General features: G+C 39.1%; 1 protein-coding gene across 5 annotated transcripts in view; it reads left to right on the forward strand.

The window, feature by feature from the left end:
- The window catches only part of aff4 (AF4/FMR2 family, member 4), a 28,682-nt gene extending 4,738 nt beyond the window's left edge, over positions 1 to 23,944 (forward strand). Inside the window, exons 1-22 of one of the 5 annotated variants that reach the window (XM_029519070.1) lie at positions 3,381 to 3,602; positions 4,574 to 4,657; positions 8,081 to 8,210; positions 11,151 to 11,954; positions 12,329 to 12,367; positions 12,512 to 12,598; positions 13,018 to 13,045; positions 13,141 to 13,204; positions 13,474 to 13,566; positions 14,062 to 14,206; positions 14,354 to 15,110; positions 15,236 to 15,387; positions 15,921 to 16,006; positions 16,382 to 16,616; positions 17,021 to 17,118; positions 17,536 to 17,599; positions 18,042 to 18,178; positions 18,468 to 18,539; positions 18,673 to 18,766; positions 18,966 to 19,009; positions 19,342 to 19,559; positions 19,931 to 23,944. In XM_029519070.1, coding sequence (XP_029374930.1) covers positions 8,085 to 8,210; positions 11,151 to 11,954; positions 12,329 to 12,367; positions 12,512 to 12,598; positions 13,018 to 13,045; positions 13,141 to 13,204; positions 13,474 to 13,566; positions 14,062 to 14,206; positions 14,354 to 15,110; positions 15,236 to 15,387; positions 15,921 to 16,006; positions 16,382 to 16,616; positions 17,021 to 17,118; positions 17,536 to 17,599; positions 18,042 to 18,178; positions 18,468 to 18,539; positions 18,673 to 18,766; positions 18,966 to 19,009; positions 19,342 to 19,559; positions 19,931 to 20,058 — 3,471 coding nt within the window. In that variant the 5' untranslated portion in view covers positions 3,381 to 3,602; positions 4,574 to 4,657; positions 8,081 to 8,084 and the 3' untranslated portion in view covers positions 20,059 to 23,944. Of the gene's footprint in view, positions 1 to 3,380; positions 3,603 to 4,573; positions 4,658 to 8,080; positions 8,211 to 11,150; positions 11,955 to 12,328; positions 12,368 to 12,511; positions 12,599 to 13,017; positions 13,046 to 13,140; positions 13,205 to 13,473; positions 13,567 to 14,061; positions 14,207 to 14,353; positions 15,111 to 15,235; positions 15,388 to 15,920; positions 16,007 to 16,381; positions 16,617 to 17,020; positions 17,119 to 17,535; positions 17,600 to 18,041; positions 18,179 to 18,467; positions 18,540 to 18,672; positions 18,767 to 18,965; positions 19,010 to 19,341; positions 19,560 to 19,930 lie in introns of those variants that run through there. The other 4 variants (XM_029519068.1, XM_029519069.1, XM_029519071.1 and 1 more) reach the window with 4 other exon arrangements.
- The last annotated feature ends 1,851 nt before the right edge of the window (positions 23,945 to 25,795 follow it).

A 25,795-nucleotide genomic window follows, 5' to 3' on the forward strand; every position in this document is an offset into this window, starting at 1 on the left:
GAGCAGACTATTTATTTTTGAGTAAAGCTAATGATATTCTGAAAATTACGATATAATTTTGATTTTATGGTCTTGGTATCTAAATGTTACTGTTTTGAACCGTTATATTAGTAGTTTTTGAAATGCGTTGGCATCAGAGTTTTGTGTTTTTAAAGAGAACTGTATTTCTTAGAACTCACTAAACAGGTTTGCTGAATGTCAGAAATAAAAAAAAAAAATCTCCTAAATGACCGTGATTTATCAGCTCATAGATGCAGAATAGTCACAGCACTGGGCCTGTTTGGTAAATGTGACCAGCTCACTCTGATTCAGATAACGCACGCCTGCTGAGTGGAGGCATTCCAGACAGTGACTCAGTTCAAATGCTTCAAACCTGCCTGAATGGAAGGATATAAGCAGTTGTTTAGATGATCCATCAATCAAGACTCAAATCCTTGTTTTGAAATGGTAATTGAAACTAATCTGAAGCCATGAAGACATATTAGTGTTTTAACTGAAGCGAGAACCAAAGCATTTAAAAGAGACTCAAAGTAGATCTTAATTCTGAATCTTTCAATTCCAAATTCATTCTCTACTAAATACGGAAAAGACAAATAAAATTGTATTTTATTATAAAGGGGAAATTTTCCAGAGAAAAGTTATTATATTTTGTAGCAGTATATTGGTCTGAAGTCAAAGCATTTTCATTTCTTTTCGGCAGTATCTGATAAAAGTTCTGATCGTGGCTGTATGTTAGTTTTGATGCCCCCCCCCCAAAAAAAAAAAAACAAAAAAAACAGCTGCTTATATGAGGCAGGTTTACAGCATTTGAATGGACACTCCCTCTGGAATTTCTGGAGTCAGCAGGTTTGGTTCAAAAGCACCAGGGTGGCCACTGGCTGCCCATCTGTACCTCTGTGACTGAGCTCGTTTAGCCCAGATATGTGATGAAATACTGTATGATGTGTAAATTGTCTTCGTCATTATTAATGGTGACAGTTTTGCATTTGTTGTGTGAATGTATTTCACCAAACACAAGACAGTTTTTATTTTTAGCATTAGGGTTAGGGTTTTATATTCTTACATCAAGTGCAAAGGGTTGTCATATTTCGCTCAGTGTCAAAAAGGTTATTTCCATACAGATTCAGCTGTGCCACAAAGCCTTCATGTGCTAAGTTGTGAGCCTCGTTATTGATTAAATCAACCATGAGTAGTTGGATGCTTCTATTTATAAAAGTAAGTGCCTTATACAACTGATGTGCTGAAAATAACTTTTTACTCTACTCAAGCAGAGAGAGAGAAATAAATAAAGACAAAAAAGACAGTCTTCTGGATTTAGTGGTAAATTAATCAAGTATTAACCGAAAATACTTCAAAACAGTGCTTTTTCAACACGAATCCTGTGATGGCAAGCTGCACACTTCAAAATGTTAAAATGAGGTGAACTTAGTCAAAGAAAGAGCTGTCCATGTGTGGGCAGCTGAGTTGTTAGGATTGTTTTTCTCTTTTTCACGACTCTTTTTCACGATGGAGGTTGCTGTAAAAGCACTATTAATACTAGCACTAGAAAAAGTGGTTCGTCAGAATTATTATGCATGGTCCTCAAAGTGGAATCTTTGAAATCTTTAAAAATATGGTGTCTGTTAATTAGACAAGTGTAAGAGAGCTGACATTAGACAACTAAAACTTTGGAAACACTATAGCATAATGAAAAATAACGAAAATCCACAGAGTAGGTCATTAGAGCTGAAATTAATAAACTCAGATAATCTCAGACTGGAGCCTTTCACTTGAGATCAGATGTCACTAGAAAACTGATCATTTGGGACTTTTGGTCACATAAACATTTGCAGAGAGTACATTTAGCTCTTGAAATAGCCATGTGACACCATTCACGCACACATCACGTGTCATGGCTGGTCAGCTGTGCGTAGGTAGCATGGAAATGCATTCATAATACAAGTATTTGTGTTCTTTTAATGAACTGTTGAAATGATGGATGGAGAAACTGATATTTATCTAAATTTTAAATGATTTTGTGTCTCCATCCCTCTCTATCAGGACCAGTTTTTAACTTTGCTTGTTAGTGAACCTTGTAAAATGACTACAAACACACTAGATTTGTAATGTGGTCAGGCTGTTTTGCTTCAGAACTAGTCTTAGACAAAGCTACAGCAGCATTTTCGAGTATTTACAGACACGCAACACATACTGTACCGCTGAATTTTCGTCCATGGTTAACAAAGCAATTCTTATTCTTATGTATGCACTATATAAAAGGAGCTGTAGTAACTTTGCAATTCAGAGAAACAGATCGACTATTATAGCTAAATAATTAGAAGGATAATCGTCATAAGAGTTTCATTCATGGTCTACAAGCTGTTTTTGTATCAAAATCCTTGCGACATTTAATGATGACACATTTGTCAGCATGTTTCATCATCATATGTAGCTGATGAAAATGTCTCTGATTTGTTACAATTCTTGCACCGGAAACTGAGTACCGTCTCTTTAAAAGACAACACTGGTGCTTTGCCCTGTGCTCAGGGCATAGTGGGGGAGGGAGGGAGCAGGGAGGGAGGTTGTTGACGGAACGGAACGGCCGGCTCTGATTGGCTAGGCTTTACTGAGGGCAGTGACATCACACAGGAGGAGAGGCCCAGTGGTATAAAATAACATGTCCTTTTATGGGACGAGCAGGACCGTTCCATTTGTTGGGAGAGAGGGGGAGGTCTACTTCTTTCAGTCTGGTCCCTTGGCTCCCTTTTCCCACATGAAATTCTCTGATTAGCCAAGGTGTTTTGTAAATTAATAACACACAAGTACAACTAATTACAATTACAGATTAAATGAATGCCTTTATCTTAGACAATGCTCTTTACCTTGTAGAGTTGGTCCTCTTTTTCGAGCCACCTCTTGTTTGATTCTCATGGTATCTTTTTTTTTTTTTTTTTTTTTTTTTTGGAATGGTCTTTTTCAAATGTCCCTTGCTTTTTTTATTATGTTGAGCAATGCACTTTGTTGTAATAATTTATATACTTATTTAACTCTAATAAGGAAGTTCCTCTACTCTGAGGAACATTTTTTTTCTCTCAGCTGAAGCTTAAGTTTGGCTGACAGTGTTGTTGGTATTGAAGTCAGAGGAATGCCTGGCATTCTGGCATTCATGTGAATCAGGGCCAGACATCCGTCTCGTTCACTGCCAACATCCAAGCTCATTCTTACATCTTATGAAGGTGCTTTGAGCACACTGACAAAAACAAAAGCTGCAGCTGCCTGTCCGCTTCCACCGAACATGTGAAATCCCCCTGCTGCTGGCTGATGTGGTATCTCCCGAGAAGGAGCAGTCACCTCCCCTCACTAAGTCAGATTTGTCTCCACTCCAAGGAAATACACTGTAACATCGAGTGGAGTCAAGAAACTGTAGTTACACTCTTTCGGCTGGACGTCCACAGAAACACTCAGTAAAGGGGCAGGTTATTTTCACTAAAGGAGGCTGGCGCAGAAATTTTGGCTGACAAGTCATGAGGAGAACACTTGTGAATCCCTGAGAGATCCTCTGAACCCTCCTCCCCTCCTCCTTCCAATGTTTCAGTGGTTGGGGCCATGGCCTCTCAGTCAGGGTAAGAAATGTACAACTAGCTGGCTGCTTGACTTATTTCTGTTAGTGTCTTATATGTATAAGAATAAAACACCTACCTACACATATATGTATGTACATATTTAAACACTTGTACATATATCGTATATACAACTCTTATTACAATATCATTAACTTGTGTTTGGTAGGCTTTACATAATGGCTGTCACAGGAGTCCAGAACCACCACAGTCCTATATTCATGGTGCTCAGATAACCATCAGTTCTTCCCCTTTTTCTTCTTTTTTCCCTTTTTTATTGCTGTGGTGAAGACGTGGCCTTGTTGTTATGTTGTGACTGAGAAAGAGGCAGATGAACTGATTAATTTAGGTACAGAGTGAACTGCCTGTTCAACTGAGCAGACTTTGACCTTTTCAGCCTGGCACACTGTTGAATGATTACAATCAAGTAGTAGCTGGCCATTTATACTTTTACATTAATAAAGTTCATTTAAATTCAATTAGTTTTGTGTCAGAAGTGATTTGGTGAGGCAGATATTTCCCTGTTTTGGACTCTGCATTGCCTGTCGTCCTATAGTGTTGGCATCTGAGGAGTTCTGAAGTCCTTTGGATGTGGGTACAGCCATTTATTTAAACTGGGGCTTATTACTGATCTCTGCCTTTTATGTTTGCTCTGTTAAATGAGTAAAATGGCAATGAATGTTTGTTCTTGGCCTTTCCCCCACGCATTCCTAACTTTGGGATTGGGGATCAGTGTATGGTTTTCTTTAAGGCCACTGGTTATAATGGCTTCATTTGTGGTTTTGGATCTCATCTTATTTCTTTTCGACCAGGGTAACCCCTGGTACCCATCTTGGAAAACTAAACTTAAGATTAGTATGTGACAAAACCTGTTTGGTATTAGGTGGTTCTGCAGTATCATGATGGGGGTGACGTCCCTTGCACTGCGCTGTAGTTGTTGCCTTGTTCTGTTGACAACGTTTTTATCTGTTCAGGTTCAAACTGCAAGACCTTTGGTGCAGTTAAACCCCGACTCACTTCTTCCATCAGTTGGAGCTGGAATCCAGTCCTGGATCTTGGTCAGTACAGATGTTTGGTCCTGATTATCTGGTAATGGGAAGTGTTCATGGGCCCAGTCTGAAAAGTGCTTGCAAACACATTCAGGAAAGTCCTCAATAATATCAAGCATCTTTAATATGTATGTAGTAGTTAAAATTAAGATTTTTTACGATTATCATTGCACAAGTCTCGGAGCAGCTGATGGCGCTGTCAAGCAAATTGTTAATATTCTCGCACTCAAGGCTAACATTAGCAAACATACTATTGTTGAAATATTCCAGACTCATTTAGCCATGTTTTTTCCCACTGACGTTTTCCCGACGTTGTTGTACCACAGTCTCCATTTTGTTTACGTCTGCTTTCCCGTGAGATCGTGAGTTGGTGCGTTGCGCCTCGATTGTTCTCTCTGCCACAATAATTTTAATATCCTGTAGTGTGTAATAGGCAGTTATTCCCAACTCTTGTAGTGGGTACAAGTTTGATATTTTTTCTCTATTTCTGCACATTCCTATTTCTATTTAGATGCTAAGCTATACTTGCACACGCAAGGGCCTGGCCTGTCCACCATGTTGTAAACAGTGAGAATGTGTCATGTTGTGCAGAAAACATGCAAAACCCTTCCAGAGTAGTTCCATTACAGAAACAGTTCTTAATAGTCAATCGTGGAAGTCAGTCAGTCAGTTGACTTGAAATATTTAAAAAAGTATTAGAACTTGTAACTTTTTATTATTCTTGCAAATGTAGTGTTAAACTTGGTCTTGGTTTGCTTCTTCCGTTGTGTTGCTGTCTTCAAAGATTAAAGGCTTTGATCAAACAGGAGTATGGAAATTTTTTTTTGTGTACTTCCTTTATTTATTCAAACCCAAGAGAAAACTTGGTATACTTCTGGTTTTCATGTATTTCATGGATTTCCTGAAAGAGGCACCCCCAAGTGTTACCCGTCAGTGAGGTTTGTTTGATTGTTGAACAAAATAAGAGTAATGGATGGTAAATAGAAACCTTCATGCCATGCTGTGATATTGTTGCCCTATGCCAACAGTGGCCACCTCACACACTCAGTCCCACTGGCTTATTTACATGTGTATGTAAATGTGTAAGTGACCTTGGGACAACTTGATATAGTTTGAATATTTGTGTGACCAGCATAAATGTAGAAAGTTTAAATTCTAGGGCATGAAAGTGGCTTTTTCTTCAACCATTTTTATATTTAACAATTTGTACAAACTCGGTGGTAAGCAGAAAACTATCACAGTAAAAATTGCCGCTTTATGTAATCTTGCTCTTGAACGTGTTGGTTTTTGATTTACACACAATGGTGTTATTTGGGAAACAAAAAGTCACACTAGCAAGCTGAACTTTTCTTCAGTTTCCTCATTGGCTGCACCTATTTTCTCACTCAGTACCTCTATTTTTATTGGTGCAACGCACAAACGCAGCAGTTGAATGTTTGGACATTTGCATGTCACTCATAGTATGTGCAATTATCAAGCAATACTATTGACTGCCTTTTGCGTCTTGTTTTTTTGGGTTTTTTTTTAAGTCTGGAAAGAACAAGCTAGGGGTTTGTTTCTGCAACCCTGAAAGTATCAGACTATGTAATCTATTATTGCAATCAAAAACTATTTAGTAATTGATAACATCTATCACTGGTATCTCACAATCATTTTGTCACCAAAGTCTTCAGTAGCCATCAGCTGGGTGATGGACTGGAGCGATTATTAAGCAAAATTGACTGTGGTAAGAGGAACTCTTCCTCCATATTGTGTAGCACTGAGATAGAAGTGTTGCATATGGTGTCTCATAACCTTGGTAGCTTTCTGAGCTTTGTAAGTAGCTCAGTGACAGTGTGTAAATCATGTTGTCTGCTCTACGTCATGACTCATACTGTAGTTAGGTGGTGTTGATGATGCAAAATGGGAATGGGCTTACTCAAGAGGGCGGTTGGAAAATTACTGTTTATACTTGCTGATAAGCTCACAGATAGCCAGGCAGAAGTTGTAGAGCACCTGGAACTGTATTGTTAGATACCCAGTGGTTGATAACCCTGATCCGATTTATGTCAGAATTTTGTGAATTTCTATCGGAAACTTTTCGTTTCTAGTAAGTAATCTAGATTGCACTTGCTTATTTTTGCCTTCCCAGTGTGTAGTGGGTTTGTTGCCCCTTGTTGTAAAATGATTTTCCCTAGTACTTTGTTTCATCTTCTCAGTCATACTTCATAAGACTTGAAAACACCCTTGTGTGTTGTCTTTGTAGTCTAGGAGGAGGCCGAGTGGCTGCAGCATAATCGCCCCCAGTCATCAGCCTTAAAATCATTGTTGTCACTGGCAGAGCCTGAAGCTGTCAACTCTGAGGGAGAGGCGACACGCCTGGCTGATAATTTGCTTCTTTCGGGTTTCAAAGCTCTGTAGTTTTTTTTTTTCTGTTAAACAAGGTGCATAATAGTCATATCTTGTTCTTTGTCAGAGTGGCAATTCAGTGAGGTCCCATTAGTGTCCAAATCCCATGCAGTTATATTCCAGATGGTATCCAGGACAGTATTTTATGTGAAGTAAGATCGTCCTTATCGGGTTTTTTTTTTTTTGTTTTTGTTTTTTTTTTTAAGTCTACTTTTCTTTTAATGAAGATTTTCTTGCATTTGATGGTGATTGTTTGTCTAGTGTCCGACCATACATCCTTTTAAGGGGCTGTTTTTGTTGACACTACACATTATCCTCAGACACACAATAAGGGCAGAGAGGTGTGTTTAACTTCCAGTGATGGAGTCAAGTGTTTGCAGCTATAGTATGAAAGCAGCAGTTTATTTAATCTTAAGCACATGTTTTCTTTAGTTTTCTTTATGTTGACATTGAAAAAAAATTTACTCTATATATATATATATATATATATATATACACATACACACACACACACACACACACACACACTGACCATCTCATCTCTAGGGAGATTATGCCTAGTAGAAGCAGGCAACTGCACGGTGTCTAGACTAGCCTAAGCTTATTAGAGACTACTTTCTTTTCAGGTCATCTCTGTGATCCTCTCTGTTTCTGATGTTTGACTAATGATTGTCCAATTTATGGTTTACCCAAAAACTGACCCTGAGTAGAGAGAAGATAATAGCAACCTGACTACATGATTCACAGTAGACAGTTGGAAACTTCAAGTAGTTCTTATGAGTTTGAGAGCTGGAGGGCTTATTCTACTTAGCGGTGTTTCTTCACTTTTGACTGAGACCAAGTTTTAGGTAAATTTTTCCAGACGGGTCAGGTGTTTCCTTTACAAAAGTCTCACTTTCAGAATACCGTTTCTTTTATAGCCATCTTTTTAAAGCCATGAGATGAGTTTATTTATTGTCACCCTCCGGCACATTTTTTGCGTTGACTTTTTTTTTTTTTTTTTTTTTTTTTTTTTTTTGTTTGTTTTTGTGTTTGTGTTATTAGCAACATGAACCGTGAGGACCGGAATGTGCTCCGAATGAAAGAAAGAGAAAGGAGAAATCAAGAAATCCAACAGGGAGGAGGAGAGGCGTTTCCAGCAAATTCCCCTCTTTTCCCTGAACCTTACAAAGTGGTAAGTTTATGTGTTCACCTTTCTCATGAAATTGATGAGTCAGTTTTGAGGAATATGTTACAGTGACAGGAAGTGAGAACGGCACATACTCTGTATGTGTCCATATTGCATTGCCATCAGCTTGTTATGCCTTTGCTTTCTGAACCGAGAGGAACAATAAGCTTCAGGTTTTTGTGGTAAATAAACAAACATCTTGGTGCTGTCTTTCAGGTGTGCATGTACACTTTATGGTAATTGTTTGACTTCATTCCTTTTCGTTTCCTTCTTTTCCATTTCACAACTGTGACCTTCAAGATCCAGCAGACTTGTTTTTGATTACTTTTGATGGGATGAAAGCCAAATGTGGCAAGATGTGCTTTTTATACCCATGCAGTTGTGTAATGCTACATGTTGGATTTATGGTCAACATGATATGTGGCTGCGCTGATGATGGGTATTAAAATTATGCTTTTTCAAACGTTTATGGCCTGAATTAAAAGAACATTAGCTGTCTGATGGATAGCCAGCTGTTGACCAACTCTGCACAGAATGCACAAGAGTCGGTTTAAAGGGAAGCACCTGTTCATGCTTAGCTGTGTTGTAGTGCAACTGTAGAAGGTAAACATCAGAGCATGCTGGCTTCCCCTCCTCCTGCCCCTTTGTGCGTCTTCATTCTGAGCTCATAGACACATAGATGTAGGCCAGCCAACTCCCAGCTCCCTCCCAGCCGGTGTAATTGTAAAGAGGATTTGAGTTCTCTGTATTGGTCTAATCTTCGCCACTAACCAGATTTGAGCAGAGGTAAGTGGCTTCTCTCCCTAGCGAGAGCTACACATCAAAGCAGCAGTGAGGAATGTGTCCTGACAGGTTCGGAATAGAAACTGTAGCAGAGGTGAGTGATGAGAGCTGGCCTGTGTGTTTTGGACCACAACAAAGTGAAAGGTAAAAAGACATTGAAGGAGGAGCCCTTGACCTTTTTGGAAAAAGTAGAAAGGCATTTTCAAAGGCAAATGTTTTGCATGTTGGTTGTTCTCTTTTCAGAAACTGCTTTTGAGAAAGAGGAGCTGGTGTGCTGAAAAAAAAAAGCCAACAGTGTAATTTGCTGGCTTTTATGCACTGTATCTCCTGTCTCTTGCTTTTCTTATGTAAGCTTCAGTTTGACTTTTTTCTTTCCCCCTCTGTCATGCTTCACCAAGTGGAAGTTTACTGTGTTCTGCATTAAAAGGCATGTGTGCACATAGTTGCAGCTGTGCCCCTCCAGATGTAGACCAGCAGAGCAGTAACATTTTAATGGTGCAGAGTTCATGCACTTGTAACTCAGCTGCATTGAATAAGGAGCAAAAATTTATCTTTTGTAAATTAAAGATGCACATTATTCAATTTCTAATGCATTTTTTCCACTCAGCCATCCCTCAGACGTGAGGGACCTCAAACTGGTCTTTTTAGAAATTTTGTGCCAAGGTCAAACCAGCTCCAGACACTAATCTTCTTGAAAAATCCATTGCTTGCATTTTGACTGCAAAAAAAAAAACAACAAAAAAAAAAAAAAACAACACACACACAGATAAGGTAAATCAGACAAGCTGCAGTTTAAAGAGTGATGGTATACTTTTTTGCTTGTGAAACGGTAGAGGACATTCAGAATTTCATCTTTTATAAAAGGACATGCTAACTAGCAGGAATTAGCCTCAAGACAGTGGTCTTTTTTTGGGACAGGGCCGAAAAAATGGAAGTCCTGATCAACCTGGAAGAAAAGGTCCTGGGGTTGTAAAAAGAAGAGTCTGAGCAGAGAGATAGCAAGGCTGGATTGTTTTCAACAAATGAGCAATTCAATATGGAGAATATGTCTGTGTAATTTTCCTGTTACCTGGATAGTTTTTCCTGGATGTAATACACCCTCCTTGGTTTTACAAAATGTTTTTGTTAGTCTGCCAACAAACTGCAGTGTTGCAATCAATGTCTTTGTAAACAGTGAGTTTTATTGAACAAACCATAGAATGGTTTGACTGTTTTTCATTTACCTCACTCAGTTTATTTAGTCTTTGTTCTTAGGATTCCCAGTCAAATTACATTCTAGCATAATTATATTAGATAAGCCCTTTTGAAATACTCAGTGTGAAAGTATCATTTGTACTGGTTCACCTGAAGTCTGGTACAGTCATAATAAAACATACCTTTTTATGCTCTCACTGCAACCTCCCTTAAAAAAAAAAAACAAAACAAAACAGATAATTCATCAGCTTCAGACATGAGAGCCAGGCCATTCTAGCAGGTGGTAGTGGAGTGCACATTCTGACCAAGCTAGTTTACATTTACTGCCAACAGACAACGGCTTGTGTTTCCTCACCCTTTCTGTGAGACTCTCTAATCGAATGGAGGTTTGAGGCTGCATGTGTAACTGGATATTCTGTCATGGGCTGATTGCAAACAGGTCAGCTAGAACCCGCGGCCTCGAAGCAATTGATTAACCTCTGTGTTGGAACTATGGGTAGACCCTTATCTGTGTTCACAGATGGGTGTGGACTGATCTGACTCCAGTTTAAACAGGCTCAAGTCTGTGATTGGCTGATTGCGCCTCTTCAGTTCAGTAAATTATTTCAAATGTTCAAGTGGTGGCATATTGGGGTTAAGATGTAATTTGTTGTCATTTGTGAAAAGGAAATGTGAATTTCTGCCATGCATATTTTGCCTGACTAATTTCAACTGTTTTTTATGTGGAACCATGTTTTTCCCTTTTTTTTTTTTTTCTCTCTTTTTCTGATTGCCATTGTTTTGATAGAAAGTAATTAACCAAACTATTCAACTTGTGCCAATAATGACTGTTTTCTCCCTCCCCCACCTTCCCTCCACCCATTTTTTTCTTATTTATTTTTTTCTTTCCTTTCTCTTGCTTTGTTACTTCTTCTTCTCACTGTCCTCTGCTCCACCACCTTTTCCCCCTTTCTCTGCTTCTCTCTTCAGTCCAGCAAGGAAGATAAACTGTCCAGCCGTATTCAGAGCATGCTGGGCAATTACGACGAGATGAAAGAGCCCATTGGTGATACACTTCCAAAGCTTAGCAGTAAACCTTCTAACAGCTCGTCTTCCTCAGAGGAAAAATCAGGCCCACCTTTGTTTGTTGGAGACCAGCGTGGCGTCGGTAGCGGCAGCAGCAGTCAGAGCAGTAAGTGGACTCCTGTTGGTTCTGCACCAGGTGGATCTTCATCCCAATCTCAGAAACGCTCAGGACTCCAGGGTGGGCACAGCAGCCAGAGGAGCAACGGAGGTAGTAGCGGCAGCAGTAGTAGCCAAAGACACGGAGGAGAGATACGGGAAAAGAAATCAAGTAAACATAGCGGCGGGTCTGAGCACTCAAAGTCACACACGTCGAGCCCGGCCAAAGGTTCTCTAAGTTCCTCCAGCAGCAACAGCCACTCACGGAGCTCTTTGTCTGCTGAGCAGCATCAGAGCAAGGAGCGCTACCGCTCCAAGTCCCCACGAGACAGAGAGGCCAACTGGGACTCACCCTCACGGGTTCACACCTCCTTCACCAGTGGACAACACTCAAGTCAGGCCTTCCCCCCATCTCTCATGTCCAAGCCCGGCTCCATGCTACAGAAACCCACGGCCTATGTGCGGCCTATGGACGGCCAGGAAACGGCAGAACCCAAGAGCTCACAGGCAGAAAGTTACAGCGGACAGTCACACAGCAGCACCATGGGAGAGATGAAGTCCAATGGCAAGGCCTCGCTTTCCAAACTCAAGATCCCCTCACAACCTGTTGAGGTAAGGTGCCACCTACAAGCCTCCAGTTTCCTTCTGCTTGTATTTTAATTCTGAACCCTGCAGCTTGTGTTAACTACCCACATAAGGACTGTACTGTGTGCTTATACGGCACTTAAGATGTAAATCTATAGTAGTGAAGGCTGAAGATTTTAAAATGGCAGAGTTCTCCTTAATGGAACATATATTCATAGTGATGTCATATCTGTATTAAATTACCTCACAGTGAGTTGCACATGGTCTGGCTGAACTCACAGGTCTCATAAAATGCCTGTAGAGTGACTCGTATACTCAAAATGGAAGCTGCCTCTCACCTGCGGCACTGACATCATGTTGTTTATGATCACATGTGCTGAACATGATGTTTCTGTCTGTAGGGCCCCGGTGATGCCAACTGTGTCGATGAAATTCTGAAGGTATGTGCAGAATTGTATTTTGTTGAGAGAGGGAGAAAAAAAGCTGAGTGTTTAGAGAAAACCCTTTAGGTAATGAGAGAACGTTTTGTGTTATTCACAACTCATTTGCACTTTTTTCTTTTTTTTTTTCTTTCTTTCTTTCAGGAAATGACTCAGTCGTGGCCCCCTCCACTAACAGCTATCCACACCCCCTGCAAAACAGAACCCTCCAAGTTTCCATTCCCTACCAAGGTCAGCAATGCGCCACTGACCGTGTTGACTATGAGATTCAAATGATTATATGTCGTGATTAATTAATAAGGTTTGATAACTGGTTTATCACTCTGGTATGGTCCAGACAGACCTTAAATAACTCATGTGGCCGAACCAGCAGAACCGTGTTCAGTGCCTCTCTGAACTATAAAGAGATTGGATTTACTATTCATAGATGTTTGATCTGATTGAAGGTGCAGGTACTTTTCAGGCAGTTTTGCTTTTTTAATTAAAGTACAACAGTCTTAAAAATATACATGGCTACAAAAACACTTTGATTCATTTCACTTTAACTGTTACCACTTTGTTTTTGGAGTGAGCGTATGTTGAAATATGAGAAAGGAAATAGGTTTATGAAAGTAATTTTTTTTTTCCCCCCCTCCCCCTCATGCCTTCAGGACTCTCATGCTTTTCCAAGTGGACACAGTGAGTATTACTCAATCTTTAAGTATATATTTCATATACCTATAATGTTTGTTTACTTACTTTTTTGTGTTTTTTTTTTTTTTTTCTTCTCCAAGAGCGAGGCAGTTCTTCCAAGAGCTCCAGCAGCCACCAGCCCAAAGCCTGTGATGACCAGCCTACGTAAGTATTTCATCCTTCTCATTATCTTGGGTCTCATCTCTTGTTTGTAGTAGCATTGAGTAAGTATTGATTATTTGAGTATTGATTGATACAACAGAGAGCCTTATGAAAACAAATATTTATGTTTAATCAAGAAACCTTAAGTAACCAGACATGCATAGATAGCCTCTGCATGCTATGCAGATACACTAAGCACTCTTCCTTATGCAGCTATTACACTGCTGTCATAAAATACAAAGATTTAATTATCTTTCATTCCTGAATCTCAGTATGCTGGAAGATGACCTGAAGCTGAGCAGCAGCGAAGATAGTGATGTAGAACCAGACTCTACGAAGAATGCCTCAAGGAACACGTCAGCAAGGTGAAGCATAGCAAATCTACTTTTGTGAATCCTGAATGCAGAGTATTGGTTGCATTTCTCTTATGAAGGTAAAAATACAACATTACCCCCACTCACTGAGGTGACTTTACTGTGATGTTCACAAGTGAACAATTTGCATCATCTGGGGCGTTCACAGGTGTAATGAATACACATGGGTCTCACGTCTTCAAATCCAAATTCAAGTTATAAGTATTTTAACCATGTTTAAAATTGAGCGTTTCCCAAAGCATGACAATTATACCACAGCATGCTTACAATTACAAAATAATTACAAACAATTAGAAAAAACCTGCCCTGTTTCCAATTATAAGGTCATTGTCACTGAAGTAGGTGGCTCAGCCATATGTTTACAGCGCTGTGTAATCCCTAGTTTTGGATGAAAATGTGCATTTTCACATCGAGCTCATCAAAGATGGACTGTACACTTTTGGCACACAATATAATAATACCTGACTTTCTCATCTGCAATGGCAGCAATAACAGTGAAGCAGCAGAGCAATCGAGGGATGACTCCAGCAGCCACAGCGGCTCAGAGAGCAGCTCTGGCTCAGACAGCGAGAGTGAAAGCAGCACGACAGACAGTGAAGCCAACGAGCACCCACGGCCTGCCTCTCCCGAAGTAATGATTTAAGTGTTACTTTGTACAAAGTTATAGTGCAGAGCTTTCTTCTTTGCCCGAAATACCAAATTTTTCAATGTTGGACCGTTTCTTACACATCATTTTTTGCTCACCAAGACAATTTAATTACTGTTTCCTCTGATTCAGCCTGAACAACCCATGGCCAACAAGTGGCAGCTGGACAACTGGTTCAAGAAGGCAAAGCAGTTCTCCCCAGCTTCACCAGTGGACAATAATGTCTCAACCAAGTGCAAGAAAGAGGGGAGAGATAATAGCTCAGGACGTGGCTATGGTAGCCAGGGAGGGGGCTCAAAAGACTCAGCGGCACCCACCCCAAGTAGAGACCTACGAGCAGCACAAAAAGGAGCAGAGGGTGGCCGTGGCCGACAAAAATCCCCTGCCCAAAGTGAGGGTGGCACAAATCCGCGAATTCGTGTTGGCAAAAAACAACCCAAAAAATCAGAGAAGCCTCCAGTGGTGGAGGAACCTAAAGGAGGTCTGAGAGTGGAGAGTGAGCCAGCACCAGAGATACCACCTCATCGGCCCAAAGCTGCCACTAAGGGTTCCCGCAAACCAACCATCAAAAAAGAACCCAAATCATCTCCGAGGCCGACTGCAGCTGCTGTTACCACCACCGTAGATAAACGCAAAGCCAAGGCTCCCACTAAGACTTCCCAACAGAAGTCCCGTGAGTTTGTCGATACAGACTCCTCATCGTCCGACTCTGAGGGGATTGAAAGCAACCCGTCCTCATCACAGACGCCCAAGTACACAGAGAGCATCAGGACCCCTGTGTGCGTGTTTTCTCCAATGGAAGAGAAAGAGCTGTTGTCTCCACTGAGTGACCATGAGGAGCGTTACCCTGCGAGGCCCCCTCAGCAGCAGGTTTTACTAGTGAAAATAGGTCTGTTAAGAATCCGCATACAACAAATTCTCAAAGCATTTGTATTACACTTGTCTAGATGGAGTCCCCTTTGGACCAAGTTAACCCAAAGCCAACCCTTCCCCTTTACTTACTTTTTACTGCAGATCTCAGTTTGCTCTCACGGATCCCAGGGCGGCCCTACAAGGAGCCTGTAGAAATAAAAGTGGAGAGGGACGATTCTCTAGACAGGGACAGCAAAGACTTCAGCAAACAGAACTCTGAGAAGAGCTCCAGCAAGGCAAAGAGGAAACACAAGGTAGAACAAATTTCATTGTCTTTAAATGCTTTCCATTAAATTTGTTTTGGGGAGTTTTTTGCTCTTCAAGGAGACTAAATGTAGGAGCAACTCATTGTTCTTTTCACTTCATAGGTTTTTGTTCAGTTAAGGTTATGTGCACTTATTTATTTATTTTTTTTTTGTGAAGTAAGCATTTTAATTAGCTTTCCAAGAGATTGTCTAACCTAAGCCTACAGATATCTATCAAAGAAAGAAACTGCTTTTAGCCAAGGAACAATTGATTCAATTTTGGTGAAGATCCAGAACAAAGTTTTTGCTGTGAGTTGATTGTGCATGTTTTCAGTCATAGCTTTAAAACTAAACAGAGAAAGAGATAGGCGTGTCATTGAGCATGGGTAGAAGGTTGTACAGTACCTCCAAAGAGTTAATGTAGGCTGCAATTTTCTGTACATCTTCAGATGAGATCCTACAGAGGTATTTCCACACACTGAGTCTGAGTATCCTCCTAATGTGTCCTGACACTGGGTTTTCTGTCATCTGCATATCTTTAGAATGATGAAGAAGGCACAAAGCCAGAGAGCAAGCGATGCAAACTAGAGGACAAGTCTCTATCTCATCATAAAAGCAGCAGTAAAGAGTGAGTATTTTTCTGCCTCCTGGTCATTATTCATAGTAAACTGTCTGCATCCCAGCAGCAGTACATTTGATGTGACGGTATGCATGAAAAAATAATTTTTTCATTTTTTTGAATTCACCCAATAAACTCTAATGAGCAGCATAAAATCAAAGTATAACAGCTTGGCAAAGTTTAATTTTTATTCTAGAGAAGCCTATTCAAGCTTTACCTGTTTGCCTTTATTGTAATAATGTCTCTGCTGTGTTTGAAGTATTGAATTAACTCGCATGTTAAAATTTTGTCTCTGGGTGTTAATATTTTTCGTAATGTGTCAAAATGATGCTACTTGTAAGTAGCAGAAAATATGTATATCAATAATGATTTGTATCCCGTCAGGTCAAAGAGATCTTTGGAGAAAAAAGAAGAGCCGGTTCCTTCTCCTTCCATGTCAGGTCTGCAGCGGACGCCCAAGGCAGAGCATCCTAGCCGGAAAAGAACAGTCAGCCAGTCCTCCACCTCTCTGTCCAGCGGAACAGGAAGTGGAAAGGAGGGGAGTCACAGCACCAAGGGCAACTCCACCTCCAAACATAGAAAAGGAGAAGACAAGGGACGCAGCACACGTGATGGCAAGGTAGGTTCAGCTAACATTAGCTTCAGGCATTTGGCGTCTGCATTCACGTTTCAGTGTTTGCTGGGTATTCACACTGTCTTTGATCATCTCTGCCAACTGAGCATTATGTTTCCCTGGGGAACCTCCAATAATCAAGTTGTTGCTGTGTGAAAAAAGTTGAGGACATAGCATATTTAAGATAATGGTCTCTAATGAGTCTAATAGATGCACACTGTGTTCAACCAGCAGCCGATCTGAATAATTTGACTGTATATATTGGATGCAACCAAAATCTACAGAGCGAAGTGTATTTCTGCTTTTTGAGTTATTTATTAATTTTTTCTCCACACATTTTATCCTCCACTTCAAACACCAGACCACATATTCCTTAAACTTTATTTCCTTCTCTCTTGCTGTCTCTGCAGGAGAAATCCTCAAAGGGCTGTGATAACCAGCTGGCTGTACCTCCACTCTCCACGGACGGCTCCAAGTCACAGAGATCCAAGCTGGTGTTTGAGGACAGGTAAGAGGAGCTCTTTCCACTGTGGATAACCCCGCAGTGGGATATGCAGAAATACCGGCTGTGGGGATCTAGGGTTGCCTTTGATGCTTAAAGCTGTAGGAGGCTCAGGGTTCATGAATAGATGTGGCTGCATGCAGGAAAGGTGACGTAAATTTCCATTTTAAAAGGTTCTCTGCTGGGAGTCTCTGTCCTTTTCATGCTAGTAAAGAAATAACATAGCCGCCTTTCTCAAGTTTGTTTCTTTTATTTAATAGAAGAATTTATGTTTAAAGGGATAGGTAAATCATTTTGCATGTGATCTTTCGGAGTCTGAGCAAATTGATGCAGAAACTGAGTAATAATGCCATAAATGCATTTGTAACTAAAACATGGAAAAGATTTGGTTAATCTGTTTTAATTTAAATTTTTTTTCCCCAGGGTCCATTCAGCTGATCACTACTTACAGGAGGCCAAGAAACTTAAACACAATGCAGATGCACTGGTAAGGAGAGAGCCTAAAGACAGTTTATGCATCTAATAGAAATTTTACAACACTTGATAAATGCAAAACCATGAAAGGAGAAAGGAGAGGTCTCAACAGTATAATTTATAACAGTTTGTATTATACCCATTTGTCTGCTATGCATGTAAATGTTTCAACAGTAACTTTGATAAAAAATTATGACCCAATTCTAAAATGTATTAGTTATATTCATCCATGTTGCTGAAAAGAATTTTACGTAATCCACATAAGGTCATAGCAGCCATTATGTAATGTACCAGTCTGAAAGCTTGTCAAATAAAAAGTCAGTGAAAATTTAGGCCTCTCCGGGGGAAAGAGTGGAAAGGAGATGTAGTATTTCACTGGAACATCTTCTCTAACTCAGGTTATAACATTAGTGGCAATTAATATTTGGTTGTATCCCCTTTCCACCTCTTCACAGTTGGACCGTTTTGAGAAGGCAGTTTACTACCTGGATGCTGTGGTGTCTTTTGTTGAATGTGGTAACGCTCTTGAGAAGAGCGCCCAAGAGGCCAAGTCTCCCTTCCCCATGTACGCTGAAACTGTGGAGCTTATCAAGTACGTATAAACAGAAATGCCTTCATCGCTCTGTGACTTCTGGATGCTGTCCTATATGTGAAAAGGCTCAAAGCCGCTGGCCTGAACCGCAGTGTCAGGGTTGAAGTTACTGTACTGTGTGGATTGTATGCGCTAAGCTATGAGGAAAAAGACAACTACTTTATGTGTATTGAATTAAAGTGTAATTTAGTTATTTTATAATATAAAATATAAGAAATAAATGTTTCTAAGGCGATATAAACAGTTAGTACTCTTAGGAACTAAATGGTCATTCTGTTTGTGTTCTCAGATACACTATGAAGTTAAAAAGCTATATGGCCCCAGATGCAACTTCAGCAGACAAGAGGCTAGCTGTGCTGTGGTAAGTAGGCTAACAGCAAGTGGATTCCTATTTGAGGCATTTGAAATGTTGTCTTTGCTATTTGAATTGTCTAAACAATAACTATAACTTTTGAAGTGAAGAGTGTTTGATCATTGTTCACCGCCCCCCACAGCCTACGATGCCAGTCCCTCCTGTACCTGCGGTTATTCAAGCTGAGGAAAGACAGTGCACTAAAATACTCCAAAACACTCACCGAACACTTAAAGGTACATTTGACAACTGAAATTATTATTATTATTATTATTATTATTTATTTTTCATTTACTTTTTAGTTTGTTTTGCCGGGGGGGGGGGCTTAAAGATTACATCACATAATAGATTCTATCAATACAGTTGTCTTCTGTGAATGTATAACCTGCTTCCTGTCTGTGTACATAATGTTCTTCCCCCCATTTTGCTTTGCAGAACTCTCTGAGTAACACCCAGGCTCCCTCTCCTGGAATGGGAAAGTAAGTCATGTCCTCCTTTGCTGTTGTGAGATTTTTTTTAAGTAATTCTTAAGGAGAATTTTGTGTATCCCCCACAGGCGTTGAATGTTGAGATACGGTCTATAAAATGAGATTTAAAAAAATTTGAGTTTAACCATATATCAAGAAAGAAAACCATTTGAAAACATTAAAGTTTTCTGTTCCTGACTATATGGATACCTTTTGACACAATATAACTCAACAACATCATTTTGTCAGTTCGTTTGAAGAATATTCCTTTATCGATTGTTTTGTCTTAGTTCGTGTTCAGTATACTGAAATCTCCAGCCATGTTTGTCTCTTTCCTGATGCAGTAAGGCAGCAGGTATGCCCTCTCCAGTCTCTCCCAAACTGTCCCCGGGCACAGCCAGTGGGTACTCAACAGTCAGCAGCAGCAGCAGTGCCAGCTCGTCCGTTACCATACCTCAACGTATCCACCAGATGGCTGCCAGTTATGTCCAGGTCACCTCTAACTTCTTGTATGCCACTGAGGTTTGGGACCAGGCTGAGCAACTATCCAAGGAGCAGAAAGGTGAACCTTTAAAAAAATTAATTTACCTCCATTGTTTTTCTTGTTCTGTTTTTTGCATTTAATGATATACAGCTGTAGTCGAAACCTACACATTTTGTCAATATTATTTTTTTATATTGTAAAATAAAAATAGAATATCTAACCAAAGATGGTGATATGTAAAGACTTGTCTTCCACCTTCTCTCTTCTCTCCTCTCACGTCCCTTTAATCCCAGTGATAAACTGGTACTGGTACTCTCAGCATTTCTCGCTGAAACTTTAATAATACATTCATTGTGTCATGTATCAAGCAAGACAATTTAAAGACTTAATTAAGTGACAATCAAAAATTGTGACAATGTTTAACTGACTTGTCCTCTTCTGTGTCCCAGACTTCTTCCTGGAGTTGGACAAGGTGATGGGTCCTCTGATTTTCAACACCAGCAGCATGACCGAACTGGTGCGTTACACACGGCAGGGCCTCCACTGGCTACGCCTGGACGCAAAGCTTATTCCCTAGCGAGGACTCACTCCCTGCCTGCTGCTTCCACACACACACACACACACACACACACACACACACACACACACACACACCACCTCAGCCTCTTTTGCTCAGCAACATGTGCTCAAAGACACATGCATGTCCTCAACAACACACATAAATATGTACTGTATGCAGACACACACACACACACACACACACACACAGTCCACCTCTGGTCCTCCATGTACACACAGGTGACGAACCTCTCAGACATATCTCCAACACTGTGTCCATTTTCTACACCAGCTTGCCAAAAACACTGAGCAATTTAGAAACATCTTACACCTTCGATGGCACCACACAGGGAGAAGCATCAGAAACTGCAACGCAGGAGTAGAGAGCTTATCGCCATACTTCATATATCGGCATCCTTACTAAATCATTGAAGGCCATGTTTTTATCTCGTTGGCATGGATGCGCTGGATGAATTATTTATTATGAATACACTAAAAATGGGGTTTGGTTTATAGGCTACTTTGGCTTTTAACTTTTTTCTTTTACTTTGTTTCACCAAAGTACCTCCCATGAACACCAAAGGTGCTTTAAAATGAAGGTTTCTCTTTATCATTTTTGTGCCTTGTATGTGAGCTACAGGAAAACAAATGGTCACTTGTCATATCTGAATACTGTTCTTTTTTTTTTTATATATATATATATACACCAATTAATGGAAGCTGGCAACAATTCAACTTTTTTTGTGACATATTTGATGGTAACAAATGTTGGCCAACATTAAGGAAGCTTCAAACCGTTTTGATAGACCTCCCCTTCAAGTCTCCAACCATCAGAGATCTTGGAGCATGCCCACTTTGTTTCAGGACTGTAGGAAGGGCTTAATACTTCTAACACATGCATAGATATATAATGCTCTATTAGAACCTACATGGATTTGTTTTTGGCAGCGCCATCTTATTTTTGGCAATGATGAACTTTTTATTTTGCTATAAAATGAAATGTTAGGCATCCCATGCCAGAAGCAAGAAGGCCTCTAGAGGATGCTAGCAGCAGTAGGGGGTTTAGAGTTTTTCACCTTTTATCCTTCAACTATCATTTTAACTTTCAGGAAAAGAGGTTTGCTATTTCTCCAGAACACGAGTCTCTTCCTCTGAAATATTTTTACCTTTGTAGCTCAAATTGTTGACTCAACAATTTCCTTGAGGATCAATCACTCAGTGTTATTGTTCTGTTTAGTGTTTAATCCCCTCGTTTGCTTGAGTGCATTTTCTAAGAAACAGCAGGGAGTGTCGTAAGTGTTGAAGATCGTATTCAATTGCATATACATTAGTACTTTAATTGTCATTTATTGAAACTGGGCTTGTGAAACCACTGATTAGACAAAACTGGGGAAGGAAGGAAAATTCTTCCAAAAAGCAAGATGGTCTTTAAGAGACATGAACTCATCAGTGATGCAGATTAGCAGTGTTCCATTTGTAGAACAAAGAGTTTTAAATCTATGATTATATATTTCAAATAAGGAGTATAAATGGGCAATATAGATTTTTATTTATATACCAAGCAGTTTTTCCCTTCTGGCCAAGCAGAAGTATAATGTTTCAAATGCATAAGCGTATAACAGGGTTGAACAGGGGTTATAAGATGCAAAGTATTTGTGTATGTAATTGTTCCTATTTAAACTTTAAAACCTTAATCATACTTGTATTACAGGACAGTAGATAAGAAATGTTTAAGCTAGTAGTTGATAATGTGGACCAGCTGTCCAGAAACCAATATTTCTGTTTAAAAAAAATTATCAAAGCAGTGGTTTGAATGGAGACCTTTCACAGTTAACATTTTGGAGTTTGATAATGATCATTGACATGCAGGACTTTCTGGTTTGTGGCTATTTTAAGCCCACTTCCTACTGAAACATGCTGGAAATATTAAAGCCTGGACCAAGTAGTATTCATGGAAACTATTACTGGCTCATTTAGTTTTAGTCCACAGAAGATGAGTTTGGATTAATCTGACGTGCCAGACAGTTAAAGCAGTGTGGTTGACTTTAACTTTCTTGCACTTTTGCTCTTATATTAAAAGTTAAGTTTTCAGTTGACAGCACCATTTTCATTTCAGCAAAACAAATGAAGAATTACTATGTGGCCCAGGTTTTACTTACTTTTTTGTGTTCTTTTCCTTTTTTTTTCTGTCTCTCTTCGGTTTTCTTTCCTTCACTGGCTCCCTGGCCTTTATTGTAGGAGGGGATACTGTTATTTCCTCTTGCACTTGAAAAAAGAGAAAGTCAGAGGAGGTATTATTTTAATCTATGCAGGATTTTTTTAATAAGAGATCCATTTCTGTGGAAAAAGTTTTAATTTTTAGGCTTGGGATTTTTTTCCCCCCTCTTCTCTTTTTTTCCCCCCAGCCTCAGCGAGAAACCTGTTGAACTCAAGTGTACAATGCCTTTAGCTTTTGCAATTTTTGTGTACTGGTTTAGTGTGTGTGTATGTATATATACATATGTATATGTATATGTGTATATATATATATGTGTATATATACATACATATACATATACATATATCTGTTTTTATAACCAAACACAGATGGCTTGAGCCATTTTGTACTTAAAGCTTGAGGCCACTTTTCTCATAGGAATTCTTCTGTGGGTTTTGCCAGCCCAGTCAATGTCTTCATACACTGGTACACTTTGTAAGTACAGGTCCGCGCCTCTTGTAGTCAAATGTACAAATTTAGCTTTAGGAATAATTTTTAACTGTTTGCTACTCACACTTATTTATTCTTCTGGCCTTTTCCTTAATGTTTTTTTTTTTTTTTGTTGTTGTTTGTTTGGTTGTTGTTTTTTTCTATTTTGCCTTTTTAAGGAATATCATTTTATGGAAGAGGAAGATGTAAATGTATTGGGGTTGTTCATGAGATTTCATTGTAAGTAGTAATTAATATTAATTCTAACTTTAAAGAATCCAGGGTAAGATGAGGTTTGTTTTTTTTTTTTGTTTTTTTTTTTTTGTTTTGTTTTTTTTTTTGGACATTCGGTAGGAAGATGTTAACACTTGCATGTTTCTATTTAAATACAGATGTATAAATTGTAAATATAACATTTCTTTAAGGGTGAATTTTTACTACAGGTTGACATTTTTATTAAATTTAAAATCCTGTAAATACATTTGAGATACTTTATGCACAATTTTTTTTTTTTTCCCTGTGGACTTTTCTGTCTTCTTCTTCCAAGCTGTTACAGATGACATCCCAGTCCTTTAACACTGTATATTAAATTAATTTCTCACTCCTTTTCTTACTGTGCTTGTATTCCTGTCTTCTGCTTCACTGTCTCTCAGTGTCATGTCACCACATAATCATTAATGTCTCTAGATCTAAGTGCGAATATTTTGTCTTCTCTGTATTTGATATGGAGGTGTGTACTTTTCATGAAATGTATATTGTTGATCTCATGAGATGGATGGATGGCGTGTACAGTCTGTTATGTAGAAGCACGTCTGTTTCTTCCTCACGAGAGCGATGTATTTACTATGTGTCCCTTTTGAACAATTGGTCCAACATGTCTTTTGAAACAGAGGTATTTCTCTACACATCAGAACAGTTGTAGCAGTTTATACAGTTGTTGTATAACACATTTTTTCTAAAAGTCATCTCTGAAGTGAGACCTACAGCATACACTATGTACAATAGTCTAAATTGGATTAGTTTTAAGAGAACTGATGATAGAGATACTATATATGATGGATGCAATATGATTAAAGGTACTCATTGAGTTTGATCTTCAAACTTAGGTTATGTAATTTAAAAGCATTCTTGTGAAGTGAGTATTAATTGTGACTAATGAGAGTCTGTCCTGAATATTCTTTGTATTTTGCCGTATTGAGAATAAAATATATATGGATATGTTTAATGGAGTTGTACTTTATTTCTTTATTTGACCAATGCAAGCCGTTACATGTTTAAAGTAACTGATGTACTATCTCATGATCTTTGACTCTTCTTTGTCTCAGAACAGCAACCATCATGCCATCATGATATAATATCTTAATAAGAATAAACTAATATATGTATGTTTCAAGCAGTAAACCTAATCACAGACTGTATATTTCTATTTTTACATTATATATTTATATATATTTCATTGAACAATAAACTTAACATACTTTGGCAGCACAGCTGGAAATGAATTAGTGTTTGTAATTACTGAACTAGGGCAGAACGGCGGCATAGTGGTTGGCACTGTTGCAATAACAAGGTTGCGGGTTCAGTTCCTGGGCCTGGGGCATTCCTGTGCAGTTTGCATGTTCTTCCCATGCTTGCATGGGTTTCCTCCCACCATCCAAAAGGACTCTAAATTGTCCATAGAGCTCAGTGTGAGTGGTTGTCTCTGTGTGTTGGACTGGCGACCTGACTGGGGTGACCCTGCCCTCACACAATGTGAGCTGGAATTGAATGAATGAATTCCTCAACAATTGGTTTATGGCAGCACGTGCCAACTTTTAGAATCTGCAGCATGATATATTTTTCAAGCAGCTGAGAGTGTCCTGCTCAGTTTTAACAGCATTAACCAAAACATAAAAGCCCATTTAATAAGACTGAACAGCTCTAAATAAAAACATCCTGTGCACCAATATGTTACTAAATTTAAAGATATTTTGTATAAAATACATTTAAGTATCAGTAGCGAAAGCTTGTGAAGAAAAAAATGTTGGATCATTATCACTAATGAATTACTAAGTAGGTATAATAAATTTCAAAATATTAAAGTGAAAATATGCTTTCACTGTATTTTATAAGCTTATCATAGATTTTATTTATATATATTGCAATTTAACCACTAACTGTGACAGAAAGTTACAGTAAGTAAATCTCCCTCAGAGATGTAATTTTTTTCTAAATCATTTCAAATGTGGCATAAAATTTTAACTACTCAAGTAAAACACACAACGTCGCTCACTGCCCCTGTTAAGGAAGAGCCATCTGGAGTGTCACGACCTACCTCTGAAGTAGTACTTGAAAGACACTTGTAGCTGAAGTCCCTATTCACATTGTGCTGACATCATTTTGTCAGCCCCATGGAGCGACTTTGTACAACACAGTCAGCTGCTGACACCTGGCCAGTGCTTCAGCTCTGAGTGAATCATTTGCCACTGAGCTGCCATTAGCTGCTACTCGTTGCTGTCAATCCCATCCAGCCTTCTTGTTGCAAGGTTGTCATCGCAATGGATTTCTGATTGTTAGCAGGAACAGTTTCAGTATACAGTGGGTCTCACGCCATGCTCGCCGGGTTATCGTGAAGGTTTCGCAGACTACAGTGGGAACTTAAAACCAGCTATTCTGAAGTGTAAAGAATAAATTAAAATCCGGTGCCACAGATCTGTAGAAATGTGTTTTGTTTTTTTAATTGCTGTTTCCTTAAATACTGATAGTCATGATAGTTGTTCGTAAAAAAAAAAAAAAGAAAAAAAAAAAGATGGTGCTCAGATAATCTTTCTGTGGGGAACAAAGGTATTCAAAGTAGTTTACATAGCTTTGCATTGCAGAGCCTCTTACAAATGATTAGCAGCTTTCAATTCACGTTGCACTTCCCCGAGAACATTAACTCTTATGTGGACTGATGTTCTTTTACCCTCACTTTGTATTTTCACAATTTTGTTTTTAGTTTTTCCTCTTGTAAGTTTTTATTTTTGGTTATCACATTTTAAAGACAAGCATTTCTTTTAACTGCATGAGGACTTAGTCAAAGTGTAATCTT

Source organism: Echeneis naucrates, chromosome 14, assembly GCF_900963305.1.
Source record: "Echeneis naucrates chromosome 14, fEcheNa1.1, whole genome shotgun sequence".
NCBI classification, from domain to species: domain Eukaryota; kingdom Metazoa; phylum Chordata; class Actinopteri; order Carangiformes; family Echeneidae; genus Echeneis; species Echeneis naucrates.